We start from the raw sequence: 16,812 nt of genomic DNA on the forward strand, positions 1-16,812 counted from the left end.
TGATAGATCTTTCACAATACTTATATATTTTGTTTCATTTACTTTGACGTCACAGTTGCTCAAAATAGAGGGAAAAGAATCGCAAAAGTCCTTAGCAGCAGTCTGATCAATCCGCACCACCAATTTATCGCCGGAGGGCTTTATACTATGAATACATTCATGACCAGGTATAAGCCCAATCACTTCACGGCGTTTTGCAGGATTATTAAGGTGAGATGGAACTTTTGAAATGACATTAATGGCCTGATTATCAGCGATTGGCTGGGGTCACTAAGAGGAGGGAAATTTAGATTATAATACACAATTTTCTCACAGACTTGCTTGAGTTAGAATTCTTTGCACAAAAGCCTTGTTGTGAGGCTTTAATAGGCAGCTATTGGAATGACAGAAACATCGGCAGGCAAAATAATCTCTTGAGAAGGTAAAATAAAATCATCAGACTCGCATTTCTGAAAGGTCTCAATTATATCCTTTATGTGACGGTAATTAGCTAGATCACCTTGCCGTCGAGGCACACGTTCGCCCACGAACACTCGAGACCATAGGTCAGTTTTAGCTATCATAATAGACTTTTCATAAAAAAAGTCACCCGCATGTTTGGCAATAATTTCATTATCCACTCCTTTGACTGCACAAAGTTTAGCAGCGCAGAATGTACAAGCTCCATCATAATCATGAATATATTTAATTTATACCACATTCATCCATTTAAGTAGTAAATAAGTTCAAGTCTAAACTAGTTACTAGCACCCATTTCTATTCAATTATTGCATAGATATTCAACTACATTTTTCTGTCCCAAGGGAATTTGAAATAGTCTGAAAACGGTAATCCGCTTATAAAAATAAATCCAAAATGAAATTCCACAGGGAAATTTCACAGCTTGAGTAAGGTTATATCCGAAAAAAACTATGATGTTACCACAACGAAGTCTGAATACCAGCTTCCGAGATCTAAGTTTTAGTAGATTTCAGTTAAATGCCTTATTTTTCTTTGAATATTCTCGTTTATTTTATTGAAACTGTTTAATAATAATAAAAAATAATATATTGACCTTTCGAGATTTATGTTTCCATAGATCTCAGTTAAATGTCTTCTTTTTCTTCGAATGTTATCGTTTATTTGATTGAAATTGTTTAATGATAATAATAAAAGAATAACATATTGAGCTTCCGAGATCTAGGTTTTAGTAGATTTAAGTTAAATGTCTTCTTTTCTTTAAATATTCTCGCATACTTGATTGAAATTGTTTAATAATGATAAAAATAACAAAATGAGCTTCCAAGATCTATGCTTCCGTAGAGTTCAGTTAAATGTGTTCTTTTTCTTTGAATATTATCGTTTATTTAATTGAAATTGTTTGATAATCATAAAAAATAACATAACAAGCTTTCGAGATCTAGGTTCCAGTAGATTTCAGTTAAATGTCTTCTTTTTCTTTGAATATTCTCGTTTATTTGAGTGAAATTGTTTAATAATAACAAAAAATAATATAATGAGCTTCCGAGATCTAGGTTTCAGCAGATTTCATTAAAATATCTTCTTTTTCTTTGAATATTCTTTTTAATTTAATTGAAATTGTTTAATAATAACAAAAAATAATATAATGACCTTCCAGGATCTAAGTTTCAGTAGATTTCATTTAAATATCTTCTTTTTCTTTGAGTATTCTCGCTTATTTGAGTAAAATTGTTTAATAATAATAAAAAAATAACATAATCACTTTTCGTAATCTATATTTCAGTAGATTTCAGTTAAATGTTTTCTTTTTCTTTGAATATTCTCGTTTATTATATTGAAATTGTTTAATAATAATAATAAAAAATAACATAATGACTTTCCGAGATCTAGGTTTCAGTAGATTTTAGTTTAATGTCTTCTTTTTATTTTTATGGCAATTGAGCCCCCAAGCCCAGTCTTGCCCCCTGAGAACATAACTGTTTGCGGAGCTCCTGTTGAAGTTGTAAAGAACTTCACTTATTTTGGCTCCGTGCTGTCTAATGAAGGCTCTATAGAGGAAGAGGTTTGCAGCCGAGTTTCAAAAGCCTCGTCTATCGTCGGAAGGCTCAACAATCTCTGGATAATGTCGCATATATCTAGGCGCACGAAGATGCGAATTTATAATGCATCCTTGGGCTTGGTCCTCCTCTATGCAACGGAAAACTGGCCTCTCAAATCAACAATCCTTAGCATGATAGACGTCTGCCACACGAAACAGCTCCGTCGGATTCAGGGACTTCGATGGGATGATTTTGTAAGCAACGCAAGGTTGCTTGCACTCACCTCCCAAGTGCCATTCTCCGTCCAAATAGCGCACCGTACTCTCAGATGGTTCGGACACCTCCTGCGTATGCCGACGACAACCCCAGCCCGACTAGTCTACGATTTTGACGCTAAAGCTAATGGCTGGTCTCACCCGAGGGGGAGACCTCAGACTTGGTGGAAGGATAGTCTCAACAAATTCCATGAGATAGCTAACATCGCTGTCGAAGAGGCCCCAATAAGAGCAGTAGACCGTTCAGCCCGGAGGAGCAGAGTTGCGACTTTCTCTACGCCACCCCAAACGTGGCAGGAGCCTTAAGTCAAGTAAGTCAAAGTCTTCTTTTTATCTGAATATTCTCGTATATTTGAGTGAAATTGTATAATAATAAAAAATACCATAATCACTGAAGAATATTAACATGCTGTGCTTGACGCCCTGCTTATTAAACGTGCATTGTCTGTGCTTATATTTGGTTGCTTGCTTATATATTATTTGTGCCTGTGCTTATAATTGCTTGCTTACTTATATATGCTTTTTGTTGTAGGTGCTTGCCTGGGTTTCCATAAAACCATTAATCCAAACCAAAGATTCTGCATGGTGTCAGAAGTGAAACAATAATCATGGATAGTACACCACATACTTCTTTGGATTGGACATCGGCAAACCTTAAATTGGTCTGGAAAAGGTTCAGACAACACTGTGAATTAATGTTCTCTGGACCACTGGAAGGCAAATCCCAGGCTTTCCAGTGCTCGTATTTATTGATATGGGTTGGTGATAAAGGAAGACACATTTTCAGCACATGGAATCTAACAGATGCTGAGACAAACAGGGTTCAAACTTACCTTAATAAATTTGGAGTCTATGTTGAACCCATATCAAACCCCACAGCGACAAGATTTACTTTCCACAAGCAAGACCAGGTAACAAAAATATTGAACCATATGTGACCCATCTCAAGTTAATTTCTAATGACTGTGACTTTGGTACTAGTAGAGTTGACCTAATAAGAAATCGTCTTGTCTTTGGAGTTAAGAGTGACAGGATTAGAGAGAAATTGCTAAGTGAAGGAGGGACGTTAACCCTTGCCAGAGCAATAGAGACCTGCCGTGCCATTGAATTTGTACAGGATTCCCTAGCTCAAATGACAGCTACTAATAAGACTTCAGTGCCTGTGACGAAACAAGAGATAGATGCCCTGAAGAAACAGTACAGCAACAAGGAATTCTATTTTAGTGGTGCACCTTATACCAAGAACAGCAACTGCTCAGCCAGGGACAGAAAATGTTCAAAATGCAACAAAATGAATCACTTCGCCAAAGTATTTAAAATCAAAGTTGTGAATGAAATAAGCCAACAAGAGGAAGAAACAAGTGCAAGTGAGTTCATGACCTTCACTGTCAACAGCTTGCTAGTGAAATAGGCAGATAGGCCAGATGCTGTAATAAGAATTGTTTATCAGACACTAGACTAAGTCTTCAAGATAGACACAGGAGCAGAAGCAAACATTCTTTCAGTCAGTGTAATAAAACTCACAACCTAACAAAAGACATTCTAACAAGCTACTCCCGAGAAATATTACAGGTTTGGGGTTTGTAGAGATATATATCTGCTACAAAGAATGCGAGAAACAGGTTCACCAGTTTCATGTGGTTAACACTGATCATAAGACAATCCTTAGCAGAAAGACAAGTCAGAATATTAGCTTGATCAAATTCATTCTGAATGTACATAACGAACCTGAAACCACAATAAAACCCGAAACGGCCAGAATACTTGAGAAATATGGAGATATTTTTTAAGGCGTAGGGAAACTCCCAGGAAAGTATAAAATCCACTTGAAAGAAGAAGCTGTACCGACAGTAGAACCACCAAAAAGAGTCCCATTTGCCCAGCAAGAAAAACTCAAAAAAGAACTTGATCACCTTAAAGTCAATGGCATCATTGAGAAGACGACTACACCAACCGAAAGGGTAAACTCCATCGTAGTCGTCCAAAAACCAAATGAATCTCTCTTGATTTGATTAGATCCTGTTGATCTAAACAAACGGGTGCAGCGTCTTTACCACCCAATACCATCATTTGATGATGTTGCAGCAAAATGTTAAGGATCAAATACATTTTTCAAATTGGATGCAAGACATGGATGCTGGTCCATGGAGCTAGATGAGGAGTCATCTCTCCTAGCCATCTTTAGCCCAACGTTTGGCAGATATCACTAGAAGCGATACCCATTTCGAGTCAAGTCGGCACAGGACGAGTTCCAACAGAAGATGGAGGAAGTGTTCAAAGGACTCGGCATTGAAATAATAGATGATATTGCTGGAACTGCAGCAAATACAGAAGATCACTACCCCAAGTTGAGGCTGGTATTACAACGATCCAGAGAAAAGGGAGTAAGGTTCAACCGAGATAAATGTGTTTTTAATGCTGTAAGAACTCCATACTTTGGGCACTTACTGACCACTGAAGGGATCAAAGCAGATCCAGAGAAGAAATATGCAATTGCGAACATGCAAGCACCAGAATCACACGAACAGCCACAGGTGCTCCTAGGCATGTACAACTATTTAGTAAGATACATCCCAAACGTCTTGACTTTAAAGCACACTCTGCGTGAACTGTCTAAATCCAAGACTAACAGCTGGAAAACCCAGCATGAGAGTGCGAGGAAGAAAATTCAAGCCGCAATCTGCAAGAACCTCTCATACTTTGACCATAAGAGCAGAAATGTGGAAGTCATAGTAGATGCCTCTCAACATGGGTTAGGAGCCGAACTACTCGTCGACAGCAAAACAGTTGCCTTTGGATCCCGGTCCCTTAGCAGAGCAGGAAAACTGTATTCGGAAATAGAGAAAGAAATGCTAGCTGTAACATACGCTTGCAAACACTTTCGCCAATATATATTGGCGATATATATATATATATATATATAAATCCAAGACTAACAGATGGAAAACCCAGCATGAGAGTGCGAGGAAGAAAATTCAAGCCGCAATCTGCAAGAACCTCTCATACTTTGACCATAAGAGCAGAAATGTGGAAGTCATAGTAGATGCCTCTCAACATGGGTTAGGAGCCGAACTACTCGTCGACAGCAAAACAGTTGCCTTTGGATCCCGGTCCCTTTGCAGAGCAGGAAAACTGTATTCGGAAATAGAGAAAGAAATGCTAGCTGTAACATACGCTTGCAAACACTTTCGCCAATATATATTGGCGATATATATATATATATATATATATATATATATATATATATATATATATATATATATATATATATATATATATATATGCTACTTCATTTAACTGACTAAACTGTCATTGTTGTAGCAAAACACATATTAAAATCAATAATATTCACATCCATTTCTTATGCAACCAAATTCTTAATTACAGTTTAATAGACTTGAGCATATCTTTCGTAGAGTGATTTAGATATAATCAGGAGATGTCTTAGTCTAACATATTTACTTCATTTAACTGACTAGACAGTCATTGTTCTAGCTTAAATATCCGTACTTAAACATATTAATAACCATGATTTTATCAAATCAGATTTACCAGTCACATTTGTTTTTAGATAATTGAGATGACATATATGTCAAACTGGATATATTCATTGAGCATCCTATATTAAAAAATGTAGTTTACTTTAGTTACCTGACTAGATTAACAATGTTCTAGTTTACACATCCATACTGAAGTTTATTCATAGCCATTATTGTAGCTAACGAAACTTGTGAATCACAGGTTTCTTAAATAACCGAGATTACATATCTGTCAAATTGGATAAAATAATTCGACATCTTATGCTAACAAATGCACTTTCTTAATGTAACAGTAGTATAGCATCTATATATTTGTAACCAACAATGGAACTAACATTTGGAACTTACAATATGATGCAAGTTCCAAATTATGATGTACGCCCAGTATGGTATAGCCTTTAATGATCTTATCTCAGAATATTTTGTTATTTGGAATGAATAAAACAGGTAAAGGGAAGAACTTTTAATCACTTATCAACTGAAGATAAGTGTGAGGGAATGATGACTCTTACACCGCATTATATAAATGTCAGAACATGATTAGAATATATTCATCCTTTCACATGTCGATTGATTCGGTTTACCTAGCTTCACTTCTTGGCTGTGGTCGTAATAATACACAAGTACCAGGTGAGGAGTGTGGACAATTTATAAAATTGTTTAGTATTTGAGTATGCATAAAGTTGAAACTAATAAATTCGTAGGTACCAAGAAAAGAATTTACTATAGAAATCCAGAACAATCCTTAGAAATCCAGTACAATCTTTAGAAATCAAGTAGAGAGGTGGTTATGGATTTGAACCACCAAGATCCCCAACCATCAAGGACCACAACCATCAAGGACCCTAACCACCAAGGAACCCTACCTCCAAGGGCCCCAATACCCCCTCTCATAACTTTTTGGTCCCTCTCCCCATTTTTTATACTTTTTTGAAGTTTATTTCTTTGAACGTTTTATTTTTATTTTTTTTCTAACATAGGAACTTTTTTCAACTTTTTTCAACTATATATATATATATATATATATATATATATATATATATATATATATATATATATATATATATATATATATATATATAGTTGAAAAAAGTTGAAAAGATGATATTGCTGGAACTGCAGCAAATACAGAAGATCATTACCCCAAGTTGAGGCTGGTATTACAACGATCCAGAGAAAAGGGAGTAAGGTTCAACCGAGATAAATGTGTTTTTAATGCCGTAAGAACTCCATACTTTGGGCACTTGCTGACCACTGAAGGGATCAAAGCAGATCCAGAGATGAGATCCAATGTTTACTATTACAGCAGGTTCATCAAAGTCGATAAGCTAACAACTAGCACATCACAGCAAGTGATCACCAAACTGAAGGCCTACTTTGCCAGACACGGAATCCCAAAAACACTGACGTCAGACAACGAGACTCAGTTTTCGTCGAAGGAATTCAGAGATTGTGAGGACAAATGGAGCATTGACCACAAAACGTCAAGCCCCAGCTAACCACAGTCAAATGGATTTAGCAACAAAGCGGCAGAGACGGTAAATGGATCATATACAAAGCCATAGACTACCAGCCTGATCCGTAATTGGCCATGCTGGAGTACCGTAACACGCCAGTCGATGAGCTAGCCCCATCAGCACAGTTGCTGATGAGCCAACAATTCAGATCCGTTTTACCAGTCCTTCGCAGACACTTATATTCCAAGGTCATTCCATCCTCGTCTTTCCAACAAGCCAGAGAAAGACAACAGCAACTACAAAGTCAATCGTATAAAAGACACTCAAAGGACCTAAAACCACTGCTAAAGGATCAGACTGTCTGGGTGAAGCTCGACCACAATGCTAGGTGACAGAAAGCACTGATACTGGAAAAGTACGAATACGCGCCACGATCCTACATCCTTCAAACAGAGAATTGAAAGATCTACAGATGTAACAGGCGACAGATCAGAGAGAGAAACCAACGTGTGCCCACCGAGCCGCATTTTGAAGCAACGTTCCCGGAACCCAGTATGCCTGGAGAGCGACCCCACACATCTCCTCGAGCCCAAATAGGAATCAAACGTCCACATAATATCCCATCGAGTCCCACCAAATTTCCCAACACAACATCGTGCTGCAACAACACCCACTGAGAGATTTACTACCCCAATAGCAGATGCTACCACTGCAGAGTCTCCTCCACGATCCCCTTCACACCTAACCAAACAACCAAGACAGCTGCTACGTGGCACCACGCGTTCTGGCCGAATCACAAAGCCACCCACCAGGCTCAACCTTTGAAGTTATCAAAAGAAGAAGGATGAAGAATACTGACATGCTGTGCATGACGCCCTGCTTATTCACGTGCATTGCCTGTGCTTATAATTACTTGCTTGTTTATATATGATTTCTGCCTTTGCTTATAATTGCTTGCTTGCTTATATATGATTTGTGCCTGTGCTTATAATTGCATGCTTGCTAATATATGCTTTTTGTTGTAGGTGCTTGCTTGGGTTCCCATTAAATCATTAATATAAACCAAAGATTCTACAATCACCTTCCGTTATGTAATTTAGGTACCCGTAATCTTCTATCGTGTTCATAAATATTGTATTTTATGCCCCAATCGTAAAAGTCCATTTCTTTACAATATTCATCTAGCAGCTTGAACGCAGCTTAAAAAATAATGCCGCAGAATGAATGTTTCAGTGCAATAAGTTCCGTTTCAAATATACCAATCATATTGCAGTCTGTTTGTTTTACTTGATCCTAAAGATCGTGAATTCAAAGACACTTGAGAGCCAATGATATGTTCAAGCATTTTATCTAAATTCCCAAGGCTAGAGACATCAATTGTGCGAGTGACTTGACAGCCAATTGTAAGCACGTAAAACGGTTTTTCCAAGCCTATTGACAGCAATAGAAGAGCCTAGTAAGCATAGATTCTGAAAAATTTGAATAGTTTCTTTATTCTTTGAAATGTTGTAAAATCATTTTGATGCTAAAAAATACCTGTGTAGTTGAACTTGTTCAAGTACTTTTTTTTTATTCATTTTTGATACTCAGTCATCAATTACAACACTTATGAGTCCACAAGTAGTATCTATAACTTTGAAAATTTCTTTTATTACATCTCTGACTTTTTAACAAACATTATAAACGTTTGACTTGCTAGTTTTCCCTAAAAACAATGGAAACATAATAATTTAATGTATAAAATATTTTTATTGAAATAAAGACAAGTAGAATATTAACATAAAAATATGTTACATACATTATTACACATTATTAATATTACTGAACAACTTTTGACAATTTGAATCTGTTCCATAAAATAATTCATCGTGTTCTCTGTAGATAGCGTAGCTATTCTCTTCTCTTAGTTCGTGATATAATTTGATTTCCATTAATTCATCATTGTACACCATTGTTATATTTTATGCCAATGCCTTTTTTTATTCTGATTTCAGTTTCACTGTCTATTATCACATTATTTTAAAACAGGTAACAGTTCTGGCACGTAGACCAGATAAGGCTTATGACATTAGTGCAGCACTAGGCCTATCTTTTTCCCTTTGCTTGCATTTGAATACTAATACCACAACGATGGGAATAGGATCTATCAATAGTTAATGTGTTGCTAGAACCATTAGCAAAAAGATGCCCCTTTTCATCAACTATTATTTTTATGATGGCATTCTCTTGGAGCAGTACCACTTCTGGATATCTCACTTTCGAATATCCACCATCAGCAATGTTGAATGCTTTCGGTATTACAAAGAAATTTAATATCTCTCTGTCATGACAACGCAGGCATACATCTCCAATAAGATCTCCATTAATGCCTGTTTCATAATTAAAATATTTGTCTTTGTCTGCATTCAGCGCAACGATGACCTTATCATGTGCACACTCTTTCTTCGAATAATTCATCTTCACTTTTTCTAAAAGAATATGATGCAAGTGTTTATCCTTCCAATGTACAAAAGTTACCGATTGAAAATATAGAATAAACTAGCTGGTGTCGATAGCCAGCCATAGACTACCGCTGGTACAGCTGCGTAGTGTCAATGAGCAGCCATAGAGTACCATTGGAACTGCCAAATAAAAAAAAAGTCCAAAAAAAATCTGTCAAAAAAAAGAAAAGTGCTACTACAAACATTATTTTTATAATGGTAAAAGTCACGACTAGCATATCTATATCATTCTAATTTTATATTTTGAAAATATTAAATCTGATTTTTTTAATGTATATTTCATGAAATTTTAAGACAAGTAGAAAAAACTTGAAAAATTTTCTATGTTAAAAAAAATATAAAAAAAAAATCAAAAAGGTCAATAAAAGACATTAAACTTCAAAAAATATGCATATATATATATATATAAATATATATATATATATATATATATATATATATATATATATATATATATATATATATATATATATATATATATATATATATATATATATACAGATATATATATTGTCCACATATTGTACATATTGTAAATATTGGACATATTGTAAATTGTCCACCCTCCTCACCTGGTACTTGTGTATTATTACGACCACAGCCAAGAAGTGAAGCTAGGTAAACCGAATCAATCGACATGTGAAAGGATGAATATATTCTAATCATGTTCTGACATTTATATAATGCGGTGTAAGAGTCATCATTCCCTCACACTTATCTTCAGTTGATAAGTGATTAAAAGTTCAACCCTTTACCTGTTTTATTCATTCCAAATAACAAAATATTCTGAGATAAGATCATTAAAGGCTATACCATACTGGGCGTACATCATAATTTGGAACTTGCATCATATTGTAAGTTCCAAATGTTAGTTCCATTGTTGGTTACAAATATATTGATGCTATACTACTGTTACATTAAGTAAGTGCATTTGTTAGCATAAGATGTCGAATTATTTGATCCAATTTGACAGATATGTAATCTCGGTTATTTAAGAAACCTGTGATTCACAAGTTTCATTAGCTACAATAATGGCTATGAATAAACTTCAGTATGGATGTGTAAACTAGAACATTGTTAATCTAGTCAGGTAACTAAAGTAAACTACATTTTTTAATATAGGATGCTCAATGAATATATCCAGTTTGACATATATGTCATCTCAATTATCTAAAAACAAATGTGACTGGTGAATCTGATTTGATAAAATCATGGTTATTAATATGTTTAAGTACGGATATTTAAGCTAGAACAATGACTGTCTAGTCAGTTAAATGAAGTAAATATGTTAGACTAAGACATCTCCTGATTATATCTAAATCACTCTACGAAAGATATGCTCAAGTCTATTAAACTTTAATTAAGAATTTGGTTGCATAAGAAATGGATGTGAATATTATTGATTTTAATATGTGTTTTGCTACAACAATGACAGTTTAGTCAGTTAAATGAAGTAAATTGTATATATTAGTATAAGACCATAAGACTCCTGACTTAAACTAAATCACTCTAGTAAGAAAGATATGTTATCTCAAACCTATCAAACTGTAATTAACAATTTTGATTTCATAAAAGAATGGCTGTGAATATCATATATTTAAATTTGTGTTTTGCTAAAGATACATGGTCGAAATATTCATTAACGGTTAAAGTTCCACCGTCTTACGAATAGAATTCCTTATTGTAATTCTTATTGTTTGTGTTTATTAATATTGTCTAAAGAATATGTAATGTAATATTGAGTTAGCCTACTTCTCAAGTTTGATATCTAAGTTTCTTGAACGATTTAAGAGAGTACTAATGCGATCAGAATAAATCTTGTGAATTTAGATAATGGTTTCATTGTTAACTCTGTCCTGCTTAATTTGGATTATTGGATAATATATGCATTAAAATTTTTGCAACGAAAGCGTTATATCAGTTAAATGTGTTGTATAAAATTTCACTAAGCATATGAAAAAGTGGTTTACGATAGCTCTGATTTTTTAAACATATTTTGTTGGATCTTCTTCCGGTCATGGTTAATTGACCTTAATTATGCTTTGTCATGTCGGATTATTTTCGATTAAACTTATTTCATTAATTATGAAAACCGGTTATTTTATTATAGTTAATTCTAGCTATGTAATAAAATATAAGTCAGTGGCATGCAAGTTCGACATGTAGTGTGACACAATGTGTAAATACTATGACACGCGCATTTCACATGTGTGACATGTAAAGGTCAATGACATGACATTCTTTAGTTAAAAAAGAAATACATTCATCATAAATCCAAGTCTTGAGAAAAAATCACTCTTGAAAACTACACAAGTGAAAAAAGACAAGAATATTTTATAGAATTTATGGTTTTACATACATGTCCGAATGTTTGAATTCCGAAAGTAATATTTTGAAAATTCAATTTTTTTGAAGAGGAGGGGGGAATTTATGTGTGAAGACTTTAATAGTATGTGGTTACTATGAAATGTTTTAATCATTGCAATATCGTTTTATACTTTTAAGGCAGAGTATGGTTGTACCCTCAAACTTCAGAAGATGGGCGATAGCACATTTTTGAAGTAAGACATTGCTAGAACGCAGCGAAGCAAAATTTTAGAAATTTATATGAGCATCTACGCATTTACCGAAATTTCAAGTAAAAAAAACACTATTGAATATTTTTCGTTACAACATTCTTTTATACCGTTGAGGCAGGGTGCGGTTGTAACCTCTAATGTCACAAGTTCGGAATTTTTGCAGTAGGACATTGCTACGCCCTATAGGCTAACGCACAAAATCAAAATTTATAGAAAGTTATATCAGCACCTACGGATTTACGCGAATTTTAAGTAAACATTGTGCTTTGAGCTTTGATATCTTAGTTTTAATTGTATAAAAAACAAATTGTATGAAAAAACTGCATAAAAAATAAAGAAAGCCGATAAATATCAGCATTACAAGAGTGAAAACTTCACACAATCAAGATAACTGATCCATATGCCTTTCTAGAGTATTAAAGTAGCTCTAGAGGTAGATAAAAAGCTGTTTTCTTAGGGGCCTGAACTTAGTTTTAATTTGCGCATACCTATTGAAAGCTGCAGACTGTAGATAAAATATTGCTTATAGAGAAATTTCAACTTTAATCCTAGAAAGTGCTGATTATTGTATCAGCCTTGAATTTTCTTTGAAATTTCTTACTATGTGACAAGTCATAAGCTTGTTTTTTGTTAGCAGGTTTTCATTCCTACCTTCATGTCTTAATTTTCAGAAAATCGAACTCTTACAAGTTTTGTTATCTTTTTGCACTAGAACAAAGGCTGGTAACCTAAGGCATGCAATCCGCATGTAGCTCTTTCGTTGTTAAAGTATAGGCCGTAGTGAGCTCTTCCTCATTCTGATTATGCAGCTTCCATAATCAAAATGATCCCAAAAAAGAAAGATCAAAGACTTTAAATAACCTCTTCATGTGCGTGTCAGCACGAATGATTGGAAATCAGAGGGGCTAGTTTACTGCAATTCTTAGCCATATTTTCGTTCCAACGCATTTCTAAGTTTTGTACTGATTCCTTTCGAAGACAATTTGTTCAACAATCTGATATCAATATTGCTGCTTTACTCTCGCAAGCAACATATCCAATCGTGCAATCAAACTACTTAAGATAGATTTGCCACTTGTAGCTTACCGGGCAAAAAATGAGCATTTCTACATCTGCTTTAATTATAGTAGATGCTAATTATCTTTATAATTCTTATTTTACAAGGTCTTCATCTGATTCGGCTGGAGGAAAAAGTTTATGATAATTTGATAGTATATTTTTGAGTGAAAGTTGTAGTTACAACATTCAAGTTTTTGCCATCACTAGGCCTGACATTGGCTGTTTTGTCAGAAAAGAGCTTCTGTTTTGTCGCGTAAAGGCTGTGAGGACTGTCGAGAATTACTACCTAATGAAGAATTTTTTCTGCGAGATGTAGTTTCATTTAATTTCTAAATAGCCTACCTTTCCAAAAGACAGGAACCATTTTGACCTAAAATCTAGGAAGGTTTTTTTTTCAGACAGACGATTGACAAGAGCCCCTTCTTCTTCTCTTACACAGAATTTGGCTCTTCGAATGAGTCTAAGCTTCTTTTGCATAGCCCATGGCTGGAGCTTAGCCCCGACAATGATGTCCTTATGCCTAAGAAAAAATTTGTTAAAGTTTTTTTAAGAACAATTTAAAGACAGTAGCTTTTTAATTTGGCATTTCTCATTTTACAAGAATTTAAGTTAGATTACAAAAGTCGTATACAATAAGCTGCCATCAACAAAACCTAGAACTGCTGTTCCTGCGTAAGATCAACTATATGAACAATTTTTAAGCTCAACTATTTTTAAGATCAACTATTTTGTCATTATTAAGCTTTATTTCCATTCCTTTTCACTAACAGGCAAAATATAATATCATGAGATGGTCTTGTGAAACTTTTCATAGTCCTTATTAACTTTTAACAGAAAAAAGACATCCAGTAAAACCTAATGCTGAAAATAAAAAGTTCTCTTAATTTAGTTTCTCAGAAATTCCAAACTTAAATTTTGGCGATACTTTTTATTTTATGAAAATTCAAGCATAGACAATCTTTTGATCCCTGCTTTCTCGATCACACATTGTTCGAAACTGGTTTAATGCCCAGAAGGTTTAAACTTATATTTTGGTAAGTGCTGTTAGCCTATGACACTTACAAGACTTAAAGTCTGGGAGATTTTTGTCTTGGTGTCTAAAGAGACAAATTTTATTTTTATGATTGTGCTTTACATGATAAAGATAAAGTAGTAAATCTGATATTTTCGGAATCAAAAATAAAATAACATACCTTTAGGTATGTGTAAAAGGATAAATGTAACGAAATAGGATAATTTGTCGTTCTAAAAAGATATTCTTGTAGGCGCTAACCTTGAATAGTTTCAACAACAGCCATAACGGATCTAAGCTTACGTTAATAGCTCTTCAACTATATATAAACTTCTTTTCAATTCCTATTTGATAACAAGTTGTAAGAGTTGCATTCTTGCATAATTTTACTAATTCACGCTGTTTTAATTTTTTTTTTCCTCGGTTTGCTGTCAATAACTATCGGAGTTTGTCTTTTGCAACAACTATCAGGAAAGTTACTCTTTCTAGAGCTCCACGATGCTATATTTTTTCGCTTTTTCGGATGTCTTTTCCGTTGAAAATTGAACACCCGGGTTTTCTTTTAAAAAATTTTCGGCTTACATGGCTGTTTGTGTTTCCATTTAGCGAATTTAAAAAATTAGATTTCATTTTTTTTTTGTCCCTGATAATTTAATGCTTCCTTACACCTTTCCTTGTAAGTTTAATCAGAAATTCGAGTTATTCCATCTCTTGTCAAAATATACGGGTGGTATGTCATCTTGCATAAAATACTTCAGTTTTATTCAGAAATTACTACTACTACTACTAACAACTCTCCGCAGCACCAAGCAGCACCAAGTGCGTAGCTGACACAGCTACGCACGCTCCTCTTCTATCCCAATCTATTCAAAGCCTACCTTTTCACATCCACCCACGAAGCTCCCATTTCCTTTAAATCTTTCGTTATGACGTCCTCCCACCTCAGACGAGGACAACCTGCTTTCCGCTTAGCCCTAGACGGTCGGCCGAAAAGAAAAATCTTCGGCAATCTGTCATCCTTCATCCGCACAACGTGCCCTAACCACCTCAACCTTTCTTTCATTATAGCCCTAGAGAGCGCTATAGAACCACATTTTTCGTATAGCCTATTGTTTGAAATACAGTCAGTCAGCCGGGTACCCAGAACAATCCTTAAGCAATTTCTCTGGAAAACATCTAGCAAATCTTCATCCGCTTTTCGGAGAGTCCATGCTTCAGACCCATATTTGACCACAGTCATCACTGTAGATTCTAGTATTCTAATCTTGGTTTGCAGACTTATCTTCCTATTCTTCCAAACTTTGTTTAACTGTAAAAAACACCCTGAGCCTTGGCTATTCTATTCTTAACAATTTCACTGCTCCCACCATCTTTACTAATAATAATACCAAGTTAAGTGAAGCTGTCCACCTGATCAATAGTTTCATTACCCGACGTCACATTTTCATCTTCTCTTTTTCCTAGCCTTAGTGACTTAGTCTTCTTATCATTGATTTTCAAACCTATTCTAGCGCCCTGAACTCGCAAAACCACTAAAAGTTCATTTAGTTTGCTTACACTTTCATCTAGGATGCTTAAATCATCGCCATAATCTAAGTCCAGGAGACTTTTTCCTCCCCATTCGATTCCGTGGTCTCCCACTGCCTTTCCTGTGCTCCTTAAGACAAAGTCCATCAAAATGATCCATATAAAGGGGCATAGAACACAACTCTGCTTAACTCCTGATTTAATACAAAACCAGCTGCTAACCTCATTTCCTACCTTAACTGCAGCAGTGTTATTCTCGTACATAGCACTAAACACTTTAATGTATTTGTCTGGTATACCATACAGGGATGAAACCTTTATTAAAGCTCTTCTATCAACAAAATCGAACGCTTGCTCATAATCTATAAAACTGAGGACCAAATGTGTTTGAAAACTCAGGCACTTCTCAATTATCAGCCTAAGAGTGAGAATTTGGTCGACACATCTTCTACCTTTTCTACAACCGCACTGTTGTTCTCTTAAAACTTTTTCTATGGCATCTCTCAGTCTAAAAAGTATCATAGTACTAAGTAATTTACTACCTACAGAGACCAGACTAATGCCTCGATAATTACCACAGTCACTTTAAGGTTTTTCTAAAATCGTTAGGTACTTCCACTTTTTTAAAAATCATGTTCATAATCTTCAGTAACTTTTTTCTAACCTCAGAGCCACTATATTTAAGAAAATTATTTACCACCCTATCAGCACCTGGAGCCTTATTTTTTTTAATCCTTTTAGTACTGTCGCTAATTCCTCGTCACAAAACAAATCTTCCTTCACATCCAAGGTATCACAAACTTTGTTATTTAAACTCTATTTAATTTTACCTTTAGTCATAGGCAGCGCGCCAGCGCTGCCAA

The 16,812-nt window shown here is 34.9% G+C and overlaps 1 protein-coding gene across 1 annotated transcript; it reads left to right on the forward strand.

Moving 5' to 3' along the window:
* Window positions 1-2,110: 2,110 nt before the first annotated feature.
* On the forward strand, window positions 2,111-2,581 carry LOC148951292 (uncharacterized). The gene has a single exon (XM_089091053.1). The coding sequence runs from the start codon at window positions 2,111-2,113 to the stop codon at window positions 2,579-2,581; it is 471 nt and encodes a 156-aa protein (XP_088947179.1).
* Window positions 2,582-16,812: the final 14,231 nt, after the last annotated feature.

Source organism: Artemia sp. Qi Xiang Cuo, chromosome 6 (genome assembly GCF_049724085.1).
Source record: "Artemia sp. Qi Xiang Cuo chromosome 6, ASM4972408v1, whole genome shotgun sequence".
NCBI classification, from domain to species: domain Eukaryota; kingdom Metazoa; phylum Arthropoda; class Branchiopoda; order Anostraca; family Artemiidae; genus Artemia; species Artemia sp. Qi Xiang Cuo.